This window comes from Spermophilus citellus, assembly GCF_964194105.1.
Source record: "Spermophilus citellus genome assembly, chromosome: 3".
NCBI lineage: Eukaryota > Metazoa > Chordata > Mammalia > Rodentia > Sciuridae > Spermophilus > Spermophilus citellus.
In genome coordinates this window covers 17,678,654-17,695,863 of record NC_138184.1, presented here as the reverse complement: position 1 = coordinate 17,695,863, position 17,210 = coordinate 17,678,654, and the positions used below count along the sequence as shown (strand labels likewise).

At 38.2% G+C, this 17,210-nt stretch overlaps 1 protein-coding gene across 1 annotated transcript; it reads left to right on the top strand.

Annotated features, from left to right (window-relative positions):
* Positions 1 to 9,173: 9,173 nt before the first annotated feature.
* LOC308643310 (vomeronasal type-1 receptor 4-like) lies at positions 9,174 to 10,097 on the top strand (the record flags this gene model as incomplete). The annotated part of the gene is made up of 1 exon (XM_081283209.1): positions 9,174 to 10,097. One exon carries the CDS (start codon positions 9,174 to 9,176, stop codon positions 10,095 to 10,097), a length of 924 nt encoding a protein of 307 aa, XP_081139335.1.
* Between the last annotated feature and the right edge of the window lie 7,113 nt (positions 10,098 to 17,210).

The following is a 17,210-nucleotide window of genomic DNA, read 5'->3' as shown; positions in this document are numbered from 1 at the left end:
TCTCTCTTAGAAAAAAGAAAAACAAAGCCTTGGAAATTCAAATAGTGGGCTAATGAAATACAAATTTCAAAAATAGAATAAAACATAAATATACTGTAAGATGAAAGCAACAGTAGTAAAAAATGTCTATATATACATACATGTCTATTCATATGCATATAAAATTAAAAAGGGCATGTGGATTCTGTTTATTGGGGACTGAAACTTCCCAATGGGTTTGCTCCCTCATGCCTCCTGTTTCCACACAGGAAAAAGGGACATTTAACCTTTGAACCAGAGCCTCTTTGACTGTTGTTGGATGTAAGCGATTCCTGCAGGCTCACTGCATTGTCAATTGTTTTCAGTTGGTTTCCAGGTCCCCAGTATGTTCCCATGTGAGCGTATTACCATGTGAGATGTCATCGACATCAGCAAAAAGCTTGGTGACCTATGCTGACCTCCTTTCTCCATTTGAAACTTGGGAACAGCCAGATGTTGTTTCAGCAATTATTATGGTTTGGATATGAGGTGTCCCCCCAAAGCTCCTGTTAATGCAGGACTAATCAGAGGTAAAATGATTGGCTCGTGAGAACTGTAACCTAATCAGTCCATCCTAGTTTGAGTGGAATGACTGAGTGGTAATGAATGCAGGTCAGGTGTGGCTGGATGAAGTGGGTCACTAGGGGCTTGCCCTGGAAGGGTGCCCCTTGCCTGTGATCCCTTCCCTTCTCTCCTTCTGCTTCCTGACCCCACCATGAGCTGAGCTGCTCTCCTCTGCTGGGCCCTTTCCCCAGGAAGTGCTGCTTCATCCTGGGCCCAGAGCAATGCAGTCGGCCATCTATAGAATGAGACCTCTGAAACCATGAGCCCCCAATGAACTTTCCCTCCTCTGAATTGTTCTTATTGGATATTTTGGTCACAACAACGAAGAACTAGCTAAAACAGAAATTCTTCCATTTGTTCAGTTTCTAAGTTGCCTGATTTTAGATCATCTGAGGGTCTTCTGTCCCCTATCTATATCTAGATGTGGTAAGAGTCTGTGAATAGTCCTGGGAGGGACCAATTAAATAAAGATATTGAGACAGGCTACTTCAAGCTGGGAAACTCTTAATCTATACCCCAACCAATATAGGAAGAAGATGCCACATTTCTTTTGAAAATGAAAGCTATATATACATACATGTCTATCCATATGCGCATATATATACAGTATAAGCATCCTTCGATATGAGACACAGCATCTTCTTTAGATGATGGGCTGGGAGGGATACCAGTAGACGTTCTAGACTGAGCTGGACTCAAGTCTGGACTGATTCCTTGTATTTGTCAGAAATTTGCTTCCAAGGTAGTGACAAAGAAAGATTTTCTGATTAACCTCAAGAAACATACTCCCATAGTCATAAGGAAAGGCAGGACATCGGACACGGTGGCACACGCCTGTAATCCCAGCGGCTCAGGAGGCTGAGGCAGGAGGATTGCGAGTTCAAAGCCAGCCTCAGCAACAGTGAGGTGCTAAGCAACTCAAAGAGACCCTGTCTCTAAATAAAATACAAAATAGACACTCAGTGTCTGAGTGCCTCTGAGTTCAATTCTTGGTACCCCAACCCCCCCCCCAAAAAAAAAAAGGAAAGAAAAGGTAGGGCTGAAGAAGACCAGAAGTAGTAGCATCTTTTGCACTTGCTGGGAGATTTCGGCTGGTGTGACAGGTACCCGGATAAAAGGACAGGCATTGCCTCAGACATGGTTGACAAGTTTTGCATTTCATAATATTTTGGGGCTGTCTATCTTTTTTTTTTTTTTGAGAGAGAGTGTGGGAGAGAGAGAATTTTTCAATATTTATTTTTTAGTTCTCGGCGGACACAACATCTTTGTATGTGGTGCTGAGGATCGAACCCGGGTCGCACACATGCCAGGTGAGTGGCTACCGCTTGAGCCATATCCCCAGCCCCATCTTTTTTTTTTTTTTTTGACCCTCCTGTCTACGGCAGAACATCTGTCCCTCAGAGGCGATTTGTTGTTTAAAGCCTATGGCATTACTGCCTTTTGATGAAGGCAGGATAGATCCCTATAACACCAGAAATGTCCACATCTGTTAAAAGAAATAGCACCAGGGCTGGGGCTGGGGCTCAGTGGTAGAGCGCTTGCCTAGCACGTGCAAGGTGCTGGGTTCGATCCTCAGCACCGCATAAAAATAAATAAATAAAATAAAGGTATTGTGTCCAACTACAAATATATATATATATATATATATATATATATATATTTTTTTTTTTTTTTCTTTTTAAGAAATAACACCAATGCTCAATGTGTTCCTAAGACAAATGAGCTTTGATGTAAGCATGTTTTATCAACTCCTCTTCATCTCTCAAAATCCCCTTTTGTTCTGATTTTACCAGGATTTGCTGCTGCTTTGAGTGGCACGGACAAACCAGCATGCCATTGCTATTTCCAATTACGATGTTATGTTCTGGAGAACCTTCTTTCTGTTAACTTTTAGACTGAAAAAAAATGAATCAAAAGTGGGATCCCAAGTAGGATCACCTTGGAAAACACCAAGGCCCCTTGAATTGTGTGCGGTCCCCACTTGAGGAGCCCTTGGTGCTCCAACATCCAGGAGGTCCTTCACCCTTCCACCTCCATGAATTTTTCTCTTGGATTTTGAAATCCCTCTTTTTGTTTGAGTTCTCTCATTTTATTTGGGATGTTGTTTTATAATTCCTTTATTCTGCTTTCTTCTATGTGCCTCTTTTTAAAGAAAAGAAATAAGATCCCTAGATTCTAAGGTAGTCAAAGACGGTGTCCCTTCAGAGATTCCAGATGGCTATCTATTTAAACATCATGGCCCCTCTTTGTGAAAATTTTAAAACTAATGGGCAAATTATACCAAGGGTCATTTGTTGTTTCATCAAGGAACTTTTGAACTCCTCAAACTTATCTTCCTTAGAAGTAAACCAGAAAACTGTGGCAACAACATTAATCTGGATGGAATCCATCCTTCAATTGGTACTTCAAAGTGTTTGTTAAATTGCATTCAATATTCAAAATTTAGCCATGCACAGTGGTGCATGCCTGTAATCCCAGCAGCTCGGGAGCCTGAGGCAGGAGGATCATGAGTTCAAAGCCAGCCTCAGCAATTTAGCCAGGCTCTAAGCAACTCAGTGAGACCCTGTCTCTAAATAAAATGTAAAAAATAAAAGGGCTGGAGATGTTGCTCAGTGGTTAAATGCCCCTGGGTTCATCCCCGGTACCGAAAAAAAAAAAAAGATTCAAAATTTACCTCACTACAGTATATTGTCTAGAAGCCAACTTTTGAAAATAAGCAATTAAAAGAGGATAAGGGTGGGGATGTAGCTCAGTGGTACAGTGTATTCTCTGCATGTGCTGAGTCATGGGTTCAATCCCAGAACTGCAAAAATGAAATAAAAAGATAAAAAGACCAACGAGATCCAGACACCTTCTGCCGTAGAGTCTTCACCTCCTTTCCTACCATTTCCCCTTCCTTTTCCTCTTTCTCTGACTGAACAACCTTTATTTCCAAACTCTTCCCTTCTCGCCGCACTCAATTGGGTCCTGTTACAACCTGTGCCTTTAGGATAAAACCCACCTAATGACCCAGCTAAACTCCAAGACTCCTGTGTTCCTGGACTAAGACTAACCTCTAGGCAACTGTCAAGAAATTTCCATAGACCTCACCAGGTTGCTGACAAGGCCACGTGGCAATCCAGGCCTCCTGCTGAGTTTTTCTGACAGACACCAGTTGATTCTCACCCTTACCTGTGAAAGGGCAGACTCCACCCTGGAGGCTTAGCCTGACTGGATTCACCCTGAGAAACAGACAGCCAGTTCTGGGAACTAGCACAAAGATGGGCCAAACATCTCCACAAACGTATCCTTGAAGCATTTCCTAAGGGCTTAGACCACAATTAAATTCAAGACTGTACACAAGGAATCTTAATGAGTCCATTTTGGGAATGTTACAGCTATTTTCAATGCATTTTAAATAAAAATTTGGCCTCCCTATGGATGTTGATTTTACTCAAGTAACTTTTAATTCTGTTTGTGAAAGTCCTAACTCTAGAGCTCCCCTAACTGGTTGAAAAAACCACCTTGGAATGGGGAACTGTGTCTACGCTCTGATTCATCATTTGGCTTTTACTCAAGAGGATATTAGTTACAAAGAAAACTGCCCAGATTATCAGCTACCACAGATGGAAGCCCACAGATAAAATCTTCCTTGCCTCTTTCAATATTGTAAATAGCTTAGAAACTAGAAAACAGATTGATACCAGATTTTAAAAAGTCCCAACAGTCCCCTTCAAAACCCATAAGAGGGTTGCAGGTGTAGCTCAATGGTAGAGTGCTTGCCTAGCGAGGCTCTGTGCTCAAATCCCAGTACTAGATAAAAGAAAGGGGGTGGGAGAATAAAGAAAGAAAATATAAAATAAATATTCCAAATGAGAACAGTAATGAGCCACCATATAGAGTCTTGTGTCTATATAGATTGTTGGTATTCATTTGGAATTGCAAAGACTAAAAATGAACTATATGTCAAGATGTATAAGATGAAATAATGCTACCTATTGCCTGGACATTATTAAGATTCAAGGCCTTTTAAAATTAGACTATAGAGGACAGAGGAAACCACCTTTCTGATCATGCTCCAGAATCACTTCTCTAGAAAGTCCCACTCGTCAAATCTCTGTCATGGTTCAATTGGAATTAGAAAAATTTCTAAAAACCTCGCAATTATTTTTACCTTACCTATAGTACTTAGGAATATAAGTCTACCCGCTTTGGGGTGCATAAACTCTCACCATTCCAAATCAGCATGGGATGCCCCATGCATTTGGATCCCATTTTAAAAAACCTCCAATTAAGTCAGGTGCAGTGGCACAGTCCTGTAATCCCAGAGCTCAGGAGGCTGAGGCAAGAGGATGGTAATTTCAAAGCCAGCCTCAGCAACAGCGAGGCGCTAAGCAACTCAGTGAGACCCTGTCTCTAAATAAAATACAAAATAGGGCTGGAGATGTGACTCAGGGGTTGAGTGTCCCTGGGTTCAATCCCTGGTACCCCCCAACCAAAAACAAAACAAAACCTCCAATTAACAAGAGGTGATATAGTTTAGTATTGCAAAAGTATAATAAAAGCTGTCGATAAAAATCACACTCTTATAGAATAATCTTGCCATTGTGTACTCCTGGGAGATGAAGACATGCAGCATTATAACCTCCAATGCAGAAATTTTGTCTTTCTTTACTGGAAATTCCATCCCAGGGCTTATCAACAAATCTTTGTGCTGCCGTACTTAAGGAAACTGATTCCTGCATATACATATCTCATTTAATGATGGCGCCACCACCTCCTCAGGCTCACACTACTGTTGATAAATTAGAATGAAGTAGGAAATGTTCCCAAGGGCAGCAGTGCGGGAGCCTCTTCTTTGACCCGAGCTTGAGGGCAAGTGTGGGGACCCCGCTTGATTGATGGTGACAAGTAGCACAGGAATTTCAGTGCTGATGGGAATGAGCAACATAATTGGAGGAGCCCTCTGTTCTGGTGGGGATCAGAGCCCCTCAAAGAGGGCTGGTGGCTGGATGGCGAGTTCCCAAAGACAACAGCTTTGGGAAAATGGTTCCTAGTTTTCTGGTTTTATATTTGAGCCTATATATAATCTAGCTTGAATAAATGAAGTGTAAGCATTTTCCATTTTCTTTTTTCATAGTATATTTCATATATATTTATATATATTATTTTATATATTTCATATAAATTTTATTTGTTTATTTGTGAATGAACCTTTATTTATTTATTTTTATGCTGTGCTGAGAATGGAACCCAGGGCCTCACATGTGCCAGGTGAGCAGTCTACCACTGAGCCACCACCCCAGCCTTACATTTTCCATTTTCCTTATTTCTATTAAGACGTAGAAGCCGGGGGCTGGGGTGGTGGCTCAGCGGTAGAGCACTTGCTTAGCACATGAAGGAGCTGGGTTTGAGCTTCAGCACCACATAAAAATAAGTAAATAAATAAATAAAATAAAGATTAAAAAAAAAAAAAGGGGCTGGGGATGTGGCTCAAGCGGTGGCGCGCTCGTCTGGCGTGCGTGCGGCCCGGGTTCAATCCTCAGCACCACATACCAACAAAGATGTTGTGTCCGCCGAGAACTAAAAAATAAATATTAAAAAAAAAAGATTAAAAAAAAAGAGGTGGAAGCCAGGCTTGAAAATAGAGATTTTATGAAACCTATAGAAAAGTGGGAGAGGAATTTCAGAACAGTAATAAAATGAAACTTAAGGATACTGGACAGACAGTAGCCACTACAATGTTCTATAGGAAACCAGAAAAATCTGTCAACAAAATCACAATGTTTCTAAAAGTTTTCTTCTTTTGTCTTAATGGCTGTATAAATCAAAATAAAAGTTGTTATGAAATTAAAATTTAGGGCTGGGGCTGGGGTTCAGCAGCAGAGTGCTTGCCTAGCACTCATGAGGCACTGGGTTCGATTCTTAACGCCTCATACAAAAATAAATTAAATAAAGCCATGCTGTCCAGAAAAAAAAAATTACATAAACCAGGTGTGGCGGTCCAAGCCTGTAATTCCATCAACTAAGGAGGCTGAGACAGGTGTATCACAAGTTCAAGACCAGCATCAGCAACTTAGTGAGATCCTCAACAATGTAGAGAGATCCTGTCTCAGAATAAAAAAAAAAATTAAAAGAACTGTGGGGGCTGGGGCTGTAGCTCAGTGGTAGAGCGCTTGCCTTGCATGGGTGAGACCCTGGGTTGGATCCCCAGCACCACATAAAAATAAACAAATAAAGATATTGTGTCCATCTACAACTAAAAGAAAAAAAAAAAAAAGAACTGGGGATGGGGCTCAGTGGTACAGTGCCCTGGGTTCAATTCTTTATACCAAAAGCTTTCCCAAGATGAGTGAAACAGATCTGTAATTCTTTCACCATTTCTCTGTTTATAATTAGATGATTGTCTTGTTTCAGGAACATGCAGATCAACACAGATTGAGTTTCAGCAGAAGAGTATCTTGGGAAAAGCACAAAATCCACTAAGACACAGGTGCTGGGTCCTTCCAGTCTCAGACCTCAGCATTTCCTGCTCTCTCCAGGAGAGTTTCTATTTTCTCCAGGGGATATTTGATTAGAAGGGCCATTCTCAGATCTCTGGAGAAGCTCACTAGAAAGTTATAATTGTTTTTAGTAATTGGAAACTGGGCCAAAGTTTTTCAGAATTAACTTGAGTTCCCAGTGTCTGCTGTCCGTGTTGGTACAGGGGGAATGATAATTGCAGTCCTGTGGGGAGATGAGGTCAGAGGATCACAGACCCATATCCCACACCTGCCTGTCTCCCTGCACACACTCTCTGGCTGTCCTGATAAATGCCTGGAGCCCACCAGCCTGGCAGCAGGAAGGAGACAGGTGAGTATTTTGTATTTTGTTCTGGGAAGCATGGTCTACAAGGAAAGCAAGGGCATCAGAAGACACAGTAAGAGCTGTTGTTTGAAAAGAGGAGTCTTCTGCACTATAAACTGAATGGTACCAAAGTCATGGAGGAAAGGGAGAGTAATTACTTATTCTGGGCTGAACCTGTGGAGAAGGTATGGTGGACCAAAAATCAAAAAATTTCCTAAGTGCTTTTAATTTTATTCAACTCATTCTTCATCGTTGGATTTTGATTGATGAAGCCATAGAATGTGGGCTTTTAAGATTTTCTCATGTAATTCAGAATGTCATCTGCTAGCTCTTCTATCTGCTTTACAGGAGTCCAGAATATTTTCAGTTGGTCTAAGTTTTTCTCCAGTAAGTACCTCCATGCCTGTGATAATGTGTAAGATGTAGCTGATTGATGTACTTCTGTTTAGAAATAGTAAGCAATATAATCACTTCATAGAAACAGTGATTATGCAGCAACAGAAAATATCTAACATCTGCAGATTACATTTAGACTTTGTTCATTATTGGACTTTGTTCATTATTGAAGTCAGGGAAGAAGCATTTAAGGAAAGTTAGTTAACTTGATGATTTAGTTTTGTTTTCTTTTTCCTGAGGAAAAACTATGGACTTAGGCAATTTTCAAAATTTCATTATTTTATGATATTTTCTATGATTTCAAAAAATGTTCTGATGCCATTCACAGACTCAATATTCATCTTAGTGTTATTTAAATTGATTCAGGAAATAATTTCCCCTACCAATATCCCTTTTGCACAATACAGTTGTGTTTTAGAATGTTTAATAATTGTGAAATTGAATTCATTTTATTTGATATTTTCCATTCATAAACAAATGTTAACTTTCTCTATAATTAATGGTAATTTAGTCTCTCTTCTACAAGCATTTATCACCCTATTCATGTTCCATGTACCATTGCTTAGCATACATGGTTAAGATGGAAAAGATTCTCTTCCTTTAATTCCAACACAGAATGAGTGGCACTTTCAATCAATTCCATTTCATCTCATATAAGTATTTCTTTAGGGTTTTACTAAGTACACAGACTCTGTGTCCTCTTTTGAATTATTTTAGGTGATGTTTGCCTATAAATGAAGCTTTTAGATTTAAGTGGATAGCTGGGGACATAGCTCAGCTGGTGTCTTGCATGCAAAAGGCCCTGGGGTCAATCCCCAGCACTACTCAAAAACAAAACAAAGCAAAAAAAGATTTAAGTGGAAAATTGTCAAACACACTAGTTAAAAAAAAAGTACGACCATTATTTAAAATATTGACAAGATACACAAAATCATAGAATGTATGTAGAGTTTTAGGAGAACATAAATAACCATGTCTGGGGTTGAGACACACTGGGTTAAGTAAATTGTGAACTCCTGACTGACTCTATAAGGTGGAGACTTGGAAACATTATTCAACTTTTCTGTGCCTAAGATCTTCTCACTTATTAACTGAGAATGATGACGTGTGTACTTCATAAAATTGTTATAAAAGTTTTATGTAAAGTATTAAAAGAGTACTATACTTGTTGCATAAAATGATATAATAGTATTCTTTATGTTTTTCTTCTAATAGCAAATCACTTAGAGAAAGGAATATGATAAGAAATTATTGATGGGAAACAAAGGTAGGGGACAATAATGGATCTGGGTCGACGGAATAAAATAGACCTCATGTTTTCCATGCAGGATCCCCTCAGCGAATGGAACCATCAATTCTTGGAAACTGCCATGGCCTCCGGTGATTTGGTGATAGGAATGGTCTTCTTATCGCAGACCATAATTGGATTCCTGGGGAATTTCTTTCTTCTCTGCCATAATTTCCTTTATCTCACCAGATGTCCTATAAGGCCCAAGGATTTGATTCTCAAGCACTTGACCTTGGCTAACTTCTTGGTCATATTCTGTAAAGGAGTCCCACAGACCATGTCTGCTTTTGGGGCAACACATTTCCTCAGTGATACTGGATGCAAACTTGTTTTCTATGTTCACAGAGTCGGCAGGGGTGTGGGCACCGGCATCACCTGCCTCTTGAGTATCTTCCAGGCCATCACGATCAGCCCCAGGAACTTCAGGTGGGCGGAGATGAAACCGCAAGCTTCCAGATACATGGGGCCCTCCAACATCCTGTGCTGGATGCTAAACATGCTGTTGAACATCAGTGTTCCTATGTATGTTGGCAAGTGGAACAGCAAAAACACCACAAATAAAATAGATTATGGATACTGTTCTGCAGTAATTGATAACAGAGTCACGGGTGTGATACTTATAGCACTCTTGTCATCCTATGATGTTTTGTGTCTGGGACTGATGGTCTGGACCAGTGGCTTCATAGTTCTCATCCTGTACAGGCACAAGCGGCAGGTCCGACATCTCCATAGCACCACCCTCTCCCCAAGATCCTCCCCTGAGACTAGAATCACTCAAAGCATCCTTGTCCTGGTGGGCACCTTTGTATCATTTTACACTCTCTCTTGCATTTTCTCACTATTTTTGGCTCGTTTAAATGATCCAGGTTGGTGGCTCGTGAACAGCTCTGCCTTGATCACTGCTTGCTTTCCTACAGTCAGCCCCTTTGTTCTCAGGAGCCGTGACCCCAGGATATTCAGGCTCATCTTTACCTGCTGCAGAGGGACTATGCTATCCTCTAAATGATCCAAGTAGCTCTAGATTTTACATGTTTTTTATCTTTCTTTTTTTACTTTTTCGTTTGTACCAGGGATTGAATCCAGGGTGCTTAACCACTGAGCCACACCCCAAGCCCTTTTTTAATATTTTATTAGAGACAGGGTCTTGCTAAGTTGTGTAGAGCCTCACTAATTTGCTGAGCCTGGTTTTGAAATCAAGATCCTCCTGCCTCAGCCTCTGAGCTGCTGGGCTTACAGATGTGTGCCACCATGTCCGGTTTATCTTCTCTTTTTCAATGGCACCATTCAATTCTTCTTTCCTTCAGAGGTCTAAGCACAAGAAGGGCCAGCCAGATGATGGATAGAATGTAAACAGCAAACTGAATCTGCTGTCACAAGAGGTGTCATAGTGTAGGAGCACATTTCCAGACTAGATGTTTTGCAAAATGTTTTCATAATTTCCCTGTTTTCCAATATTCCAACTGAGAAATTTTGTGGTCAACATGTGAGGTTAATTTGGAGACAATGCAAAGTTTATGAGTATTGAACTTTATTTTTTATTTGTTTTTTTAAAAATATTTATTTTTTCAGTTCTTGGTGGACACAACATCTTTGTATGTGGTGCTGAGGGTCGAACCTGGGCTGCACGCATGCCAGGCGAATGCGCTACCGCTTGAGCCACATCCTCAGCTCCGAGTATTGAACTTTAAACCAATTAGTGAAAATTGTCCTGGAATTAACCGGGCCCAGAAATGTACGAAGAGTTTCATGAAATGTAAAAGTCAAACAGAGTATCAGTTAAGAAAATGGGAAGAATGACTAGTGCCTGGGATGGAACTGAGGAGATACTGCAGGATATCAAAGACCAGGCTTTGCTATTTTATCTGAAATGCTAAGAAGAGAGTTTGTCATTTGAAACATATGATGCTCTAGAATATGGAAGAGTGGTATATTTCAAATATTTCCCAGTAGTGATTGACAGAATGACCTGGGTGGGGTCAAGAGAGCACATTAAGCATGTTAATTGGTTTTTAATTATAATTCAATTTGTAACTTATAAATACAAGAGCAGTAAGTTGGATCATTGGGTTTTCAGAAGCATTTAAAGATGGAATTTTCTGTGTTAAGTAATTATTTCAATTATTATTTAAAAAGAAGCACCTGAGTAGACCATATTTTCTGAACTTGGGAAACAAATCTGTAGTGGAACCATTCACTGCATGGAGGGGCTGAGGACAAGGCATGAGGGATGAAGCTTTGATTCCGTATTTTGGGATTCGAAGTAATGGCTGCTTTGAAGTGTCCAAAGAATATTTTACAGAATCTTGAAGTAAATTCCTTGATCATATCGAAAAATTTCAACAGTCTTTTTTATGACTGTTGTGAGATGAAGCTCATGAAGAATTTTGAAGATTCAAGAAGTTGAACAATACAATAAATAAGTTTGAAATAACAGACATATATTAAATCTAGATATTATGTCTTATTTTTTCAGCACATACGGAACACCAAAAACTAGTTTAATCATAGATTAACTTTGCTGCCCATTACATAATACTTTTGAACATTTTATTAAGGAATTTTAATATACTTCAAAAATAATTAGTTAAATACACACACACACATACACACACACATACACACTGGGGATTGAACCTAGTGGCACTCAATCACTGAGCCACATCCCCAGCCCTATTTTGTATTTTATTTAGAGACAGGGTCTCACTGAACTGCTTAGCTCCATCCTTTTGCTGAGGCTGACTTTGAATTCTTGATCCTCCTGCCTCAGCCTCCCAGGTCGCTGGGATTATAGGCATGCACTACTGTGCCTGGCTAAAGATGGGCAATATTTTTATAAATAATTCTAACTTTGTAGCATTGAAGAATGAAAATGCTCCATACTAAACTTTTGTACAGCTTCAATTTAGTGTTGTGAGGGGGAAATACAGTAACTTCAAATTTCTTTTTCTTTTTTGGGGGGGCGGGGGTGGTATACCAGGGCACTCAACCACTGAGCCACATCCCCAGCCCTACTTTTTCTTTTATTTAGAGACAGGGTCTTACTGAGTTGCTTAGCTCCCCGCTTTTGCTGAGTCTGGCTCTGAACTCGAGATCCTCCTGCCTCAGTCTCCTGAGTCACTGGGATTACAGGCATGCTCCACCACACCTGACATGACTGCAAATTTGTACTCCACTGAGTAGGAGAAGATTCCCTGACAACTTAAGTGCTAGATTTCAAACCTGGGAATATATTCTAAAAAATCAAAAACTAGGCTAAATGCAAGCAACATATAATAATAAATATAATGTAAGTTATAATAAGTGTTTAATGGAATAAAATGAAAAAAAATTAAAAACCTAGTGATGAAGTAGAACTGATGAAATATTAAGAAAATGTGAAAAGATACATTTAAACAATATGAAGGATAAACAATAATACTATTCACATGAAATTGTTTATATATCTAGCAAACAGTAGGAAGAAGTTTATATTAATAAATGAGAAAGTTGGGAAAAATTATTTCTACAAAATACAGGATACCAAATTTGAATTAAGACAAATTAGAAAATGAAAAAATGTTTGGAGGTATTAACCAAAATTTTTGACTGTCTTAAAAGGCTCTTTTCCCATATTATTAAGAATTAAGATTCATTCTTTCAACTTCTTTCTTCCTTTCTGTCTCATACTGGGGATTGAACCCAGGGGTACCACTGAGCCACATCCTCAGCCCTTTTTTTATATTTTATTTTGAGGCAGGGTCTCACTGAGTTGCTCAGGGCTTCACTACATTGCTGAAGCTGGCCTAGAATTCACGATCCTCTTGCCTCAGCCTCCCAGGCCACTGGGATTATAGTATCACCTTTTTTTTAGTTTTTGTTTTGAGACAGGGTCTTGCTAAATAGCTGAGGCTGGTCTCTAATCTGTGATCCTCCTGCCTCAACCTCCTGGGCCACTGGGATTGCAGGCATGTGATGTCACATCTGGCTCCTCTTTTTTTTTTTTTCTCCCCATGTTCAAATCTTATAAAGTTAATATTTAATGTCAACATTTTTCTTGCTGCCTATTTTTGTGTCTGCTTTTTTAAATTGTAATTCATTTAATTGTAAGGTTAATGGGTTTCTCTGTGACATTTCCACAGATGCATATATTGTGCTTTCTTTTCATCCAACCTTCCTAGTACCCACCCTTGTCCTTCTCTTTCTCTCTGTCACTCCACCCATTTTCCCTTCCCTATGAATCTCTCTTCTACTTCCAGGTAATCATTCAATTTTTTTTAAAGTTTTCACATATGAGAGAAAGCATGAAATACATGTCTTCCTGTGTCTGGCTTATTTTGCTTAACATGATGACCTTTTGTACCATCCATTTTTCTACAAATGACATGATTTTCTTTTTCTTTATGGCTAAATAATACTCCATTGTGTCTGTATATTTCTTTAATCTATTCATCTGTTAATAGACACCTAAACTGATCCCAAATTTTGGAAATACTGAATATTTCTGCAATAAACATGGGTTTGGAGGGATCTCTTTTGTTTGCTGACTTCAATTCCTTTATATATATACCCAGGAATAGGATAGCTTGATCAAATGGTAGTTCCATTTTTAGCTTTTTGAGTAATATTTATCCTGTTTCCCACAGTGGCTTTACAAATTTACTTCCCCACCTGACAGTGTATAAGGGTTCATTTTAATCCGTATCCTTACAGTATTTATTTTTGTTTTTTTTTGCTTTTTTAAAATGGTCATCCTGACTGGCCTAAGAATATCACTGTATTGATCTGTATTTTTCTAATGACTAAAGATGTTGAGCATTTTTTCATTTATTTATTAGTCATTTGTATTTCTTCTTTTGAGAAGTGTCCATTTAGACTGCAACCCCATTTCTTTTTCTTTTTTCTTTTTTTTTAAATTTCAAGCTCTCTTTTTTAAAAAATATCTTTATTTCATTTATTTTTATGTGGTGCATGAGGATCGAACCCAGGGCAAGTGCTCTACTGCTGAGCCACAATTCCAGCCCTCTTATTTTTTAAATATTTATTTTTTAGTTGTAGTTGGTCACAATACCTTTATTTATTTATTTTTACGTGGTGCATGAGGATCAAACCCAGGGCCTCACACGCGCTAGGTGAGTCCTCTACTGCTGAGTCACAACTCCAGTCCGGAACCCCATTTCCTTTTTTTTTCCTGCTTTATTAATGTGTCACTGACAAATAAAAATGATATAGTCAAGCTACAGAATATGGTGTTTTCATATCCTTATACATTTTGAAATGATTACTACAGCTGATAAGGCAACATAGCCATTATCTCACAGTTAACTTTCTTTTTAATGGGAAGATCACTTAATATCTACTCTGTTAGCAAATTTCAAATATGCATTATTAATTATGTCTATTAACAGTACGTAGTATTAATTATAGTTCCCATGCTGTACATTAGTTCTCCAGATCTTAAGTGGTCATTTTTTTATCTTCACATTTTTACTCCTCAGCCAACATTCACCCTATCTCCTGGTCCCTCATAAGCACCCTCCTATTCTTCCAGTGAGTTTGATGTTTTCAGGTTCCACATGTAATCTGAGATCATTCAGTCTCTTTTTGTGACTGGCTTATTTCACTTGGCATAATGTCTTCAAGGTTCATCCATGTCATAGTTTTTTTTTCTCTTTATTTTTTTTTTATTGGTTGTTCAAAACATTACAGAGCTCTTGACACATCATATTTCATACATTAGATTCAAGTGGGTTATGAACTCCCATTTTTACCCCAAATACAGATTGCAGAATCACATCAGTTACACATCCACATTTTTACATACTGCCATATTAGTAACTGTTGTATTCTGCTACCTTTCCTATCCTCTACTATCCCCCCTCCCCTCCCCTCCCATCTTCTCTCTCTACCCCATCTACTGTAATTCATTTCTTTCCTTGTTTTTTTCCCATTCCCCTCACAACCTCTTATATGTAATTTTGTATAACAATGAGGGTCTCCTTCCATTTCCATGCAATTTCCCTTTTCTCTCCCTTTCCCTCCCACCTCATGTCTCTGTTTAATGTTAATCTTTTCCTCCTGCTCTTCCTCCCTGCTCTGTTCTTAGTTGCTCTCATTATATCAAAGAAGACATTTGGCATTTGTTTTTTAGGGATTGGCTAGCTTCACTTAGCATAATCTGCTCTAATGCCATCCATTCCCCTGCAAATTCCATGATTTTGTCATTTTTTAGTGCTGTGTAATATTCCATTGTGTATAAATGCCACATTTTTAATCCATTCATCTATTGAAGGGCATCTAGGTTGGCGGAACCCCATTTCTTGATTGGATTATGGCAAAGATCTTCTCCCATTTGGTAGATTGTCTCTTTACCCTATTGATTATTTCTCTTGCTGTGAACAAACTTTTTAGTTTGATGAAATTCACCTTATCAGTTCTTTATTCCTGAGCTATTGGAATCCTATTCAGGAAATATTTTCCTGTGCTAATATATTCTGCTATGTTTTTCCTCTACTACTTTCAAAGTTTCAGGTCTTATAATAAGACATTTGACCTAGTTTGAGTTGAGTACAGTACAGGTGAGAGGCATCTAGTTTCAGTTTTCTATATATAGATTTTCCCATACCATTTGTTGAAAAGACTGTCTCTCCTCCAGTGTTTGTTTTGGCACCTTTATCAAGAATCAGTTGGCTATAGATGCATGGGTTTATTTCTGGGTCTACTATTCTATTCCTTTGGTCCATATGGCTAATACCATGCTGTTTGTTACCGTTGCCCTATAGGACATTTAGAAACCAGTATTTTGGTACCTACAGCATTGGATTGCTTTTTCTATTGGGGTCTTTAGTGCTTCCATATGAATTTCAGGATTGTTTTCTTCTAGTTCTGTGAGAATATTTCACCTGTGGAATGAAACTAACTTGGTCATGATGTATGATCTTTTTGATGTGTAGTTAAATTTGATTTTCAAGTATTTGAGAATTCTTGCATGTATGTTTTTCAAAGATGTTGGTATACAGTTTTCTTCTTTTGTTGTGTTCTTAACAGGTTTTGAGAGCAGGTAGTATTGGATTTGTAGAATGAATTTGGAAGTGTCCTGTCCTTTTCTGTTTCATGAAATAGTTTGAAAAGTACTGGTACCAGTTATTTAAAAAATCTGGTGAAATTCAGCAGTAAATCTGTGGAGTCCCAAGCTTTCCTTTGAGACACATTTTATTGCTGTCAATCTCATTGCTTGTTATTGATCTGTTTAGGTTTTTATATACTCTTGGGCCAATTTTTGTAGGTCATATGTACCTAGAAATTTGCCCTCTTTGTGTAGATTTTCAAGTTTTTCAGAACATAATTTTTCAAGAAATATTCCATAATGATCACCTGGGATTCAGTAGTATTTCTTATGACACTCCCTTTTCACTTTTAATTTTATTTATTTGGTTTTTTCTCTCTCTCTCTTTTCATGAGTTTGGCTAAGGGTTTGTTTTTCTTGTTTTGTTGATCCTTTACATTGTTCTTTTAGTCTCTATTTCATTTTGATCTTTAATATTTCTTTCTTTCTACCAATTATGGGACTGGTTTGTATCATTAGGTTGTTTATTTGAGATCTCTTCCTCTCTTTCTTTAAATGTAAATATTCAGAGGTAAAAACTTCCTTATTTGTTTTGCTTTTGATGTATCCCACAGATTCTGGTATGTTGTGTTTCTATTTTCATTTGATCCTAAGAATTTAAAAAATTTTCCCCAGGTTTATTCAATGATCGACTGTTTGTTCAAAAGTGCATTATTTAATGTCCATGTGTTCATATTGTTTCTTTTCTTTAATTTTATTTTTTTTTAGTTTCTTTTTTCTCTTGCATTTGATTTCTAATTTCATTCCATTATGATATGATATGATGCAAGAAATTTATTCTTTTTGTGTGTGTGCACGTTTTTTCAGACTTGGTTTATGGCCTAAATATGATATAATTTAGAAAAAAATCCATGATCTGATAAAAAAAGTATATTCTGAAGCTACTTGATGGAATATTTTATAGGTGTTTGTTAAGTCTTTTGGTCTATAATGTTATTTTTATTTATTTTTTAAATATTTTTTTAATCTTTATTTATTTTTATGTGGTGCTGAGGATTGAATCCATGACCTTACACA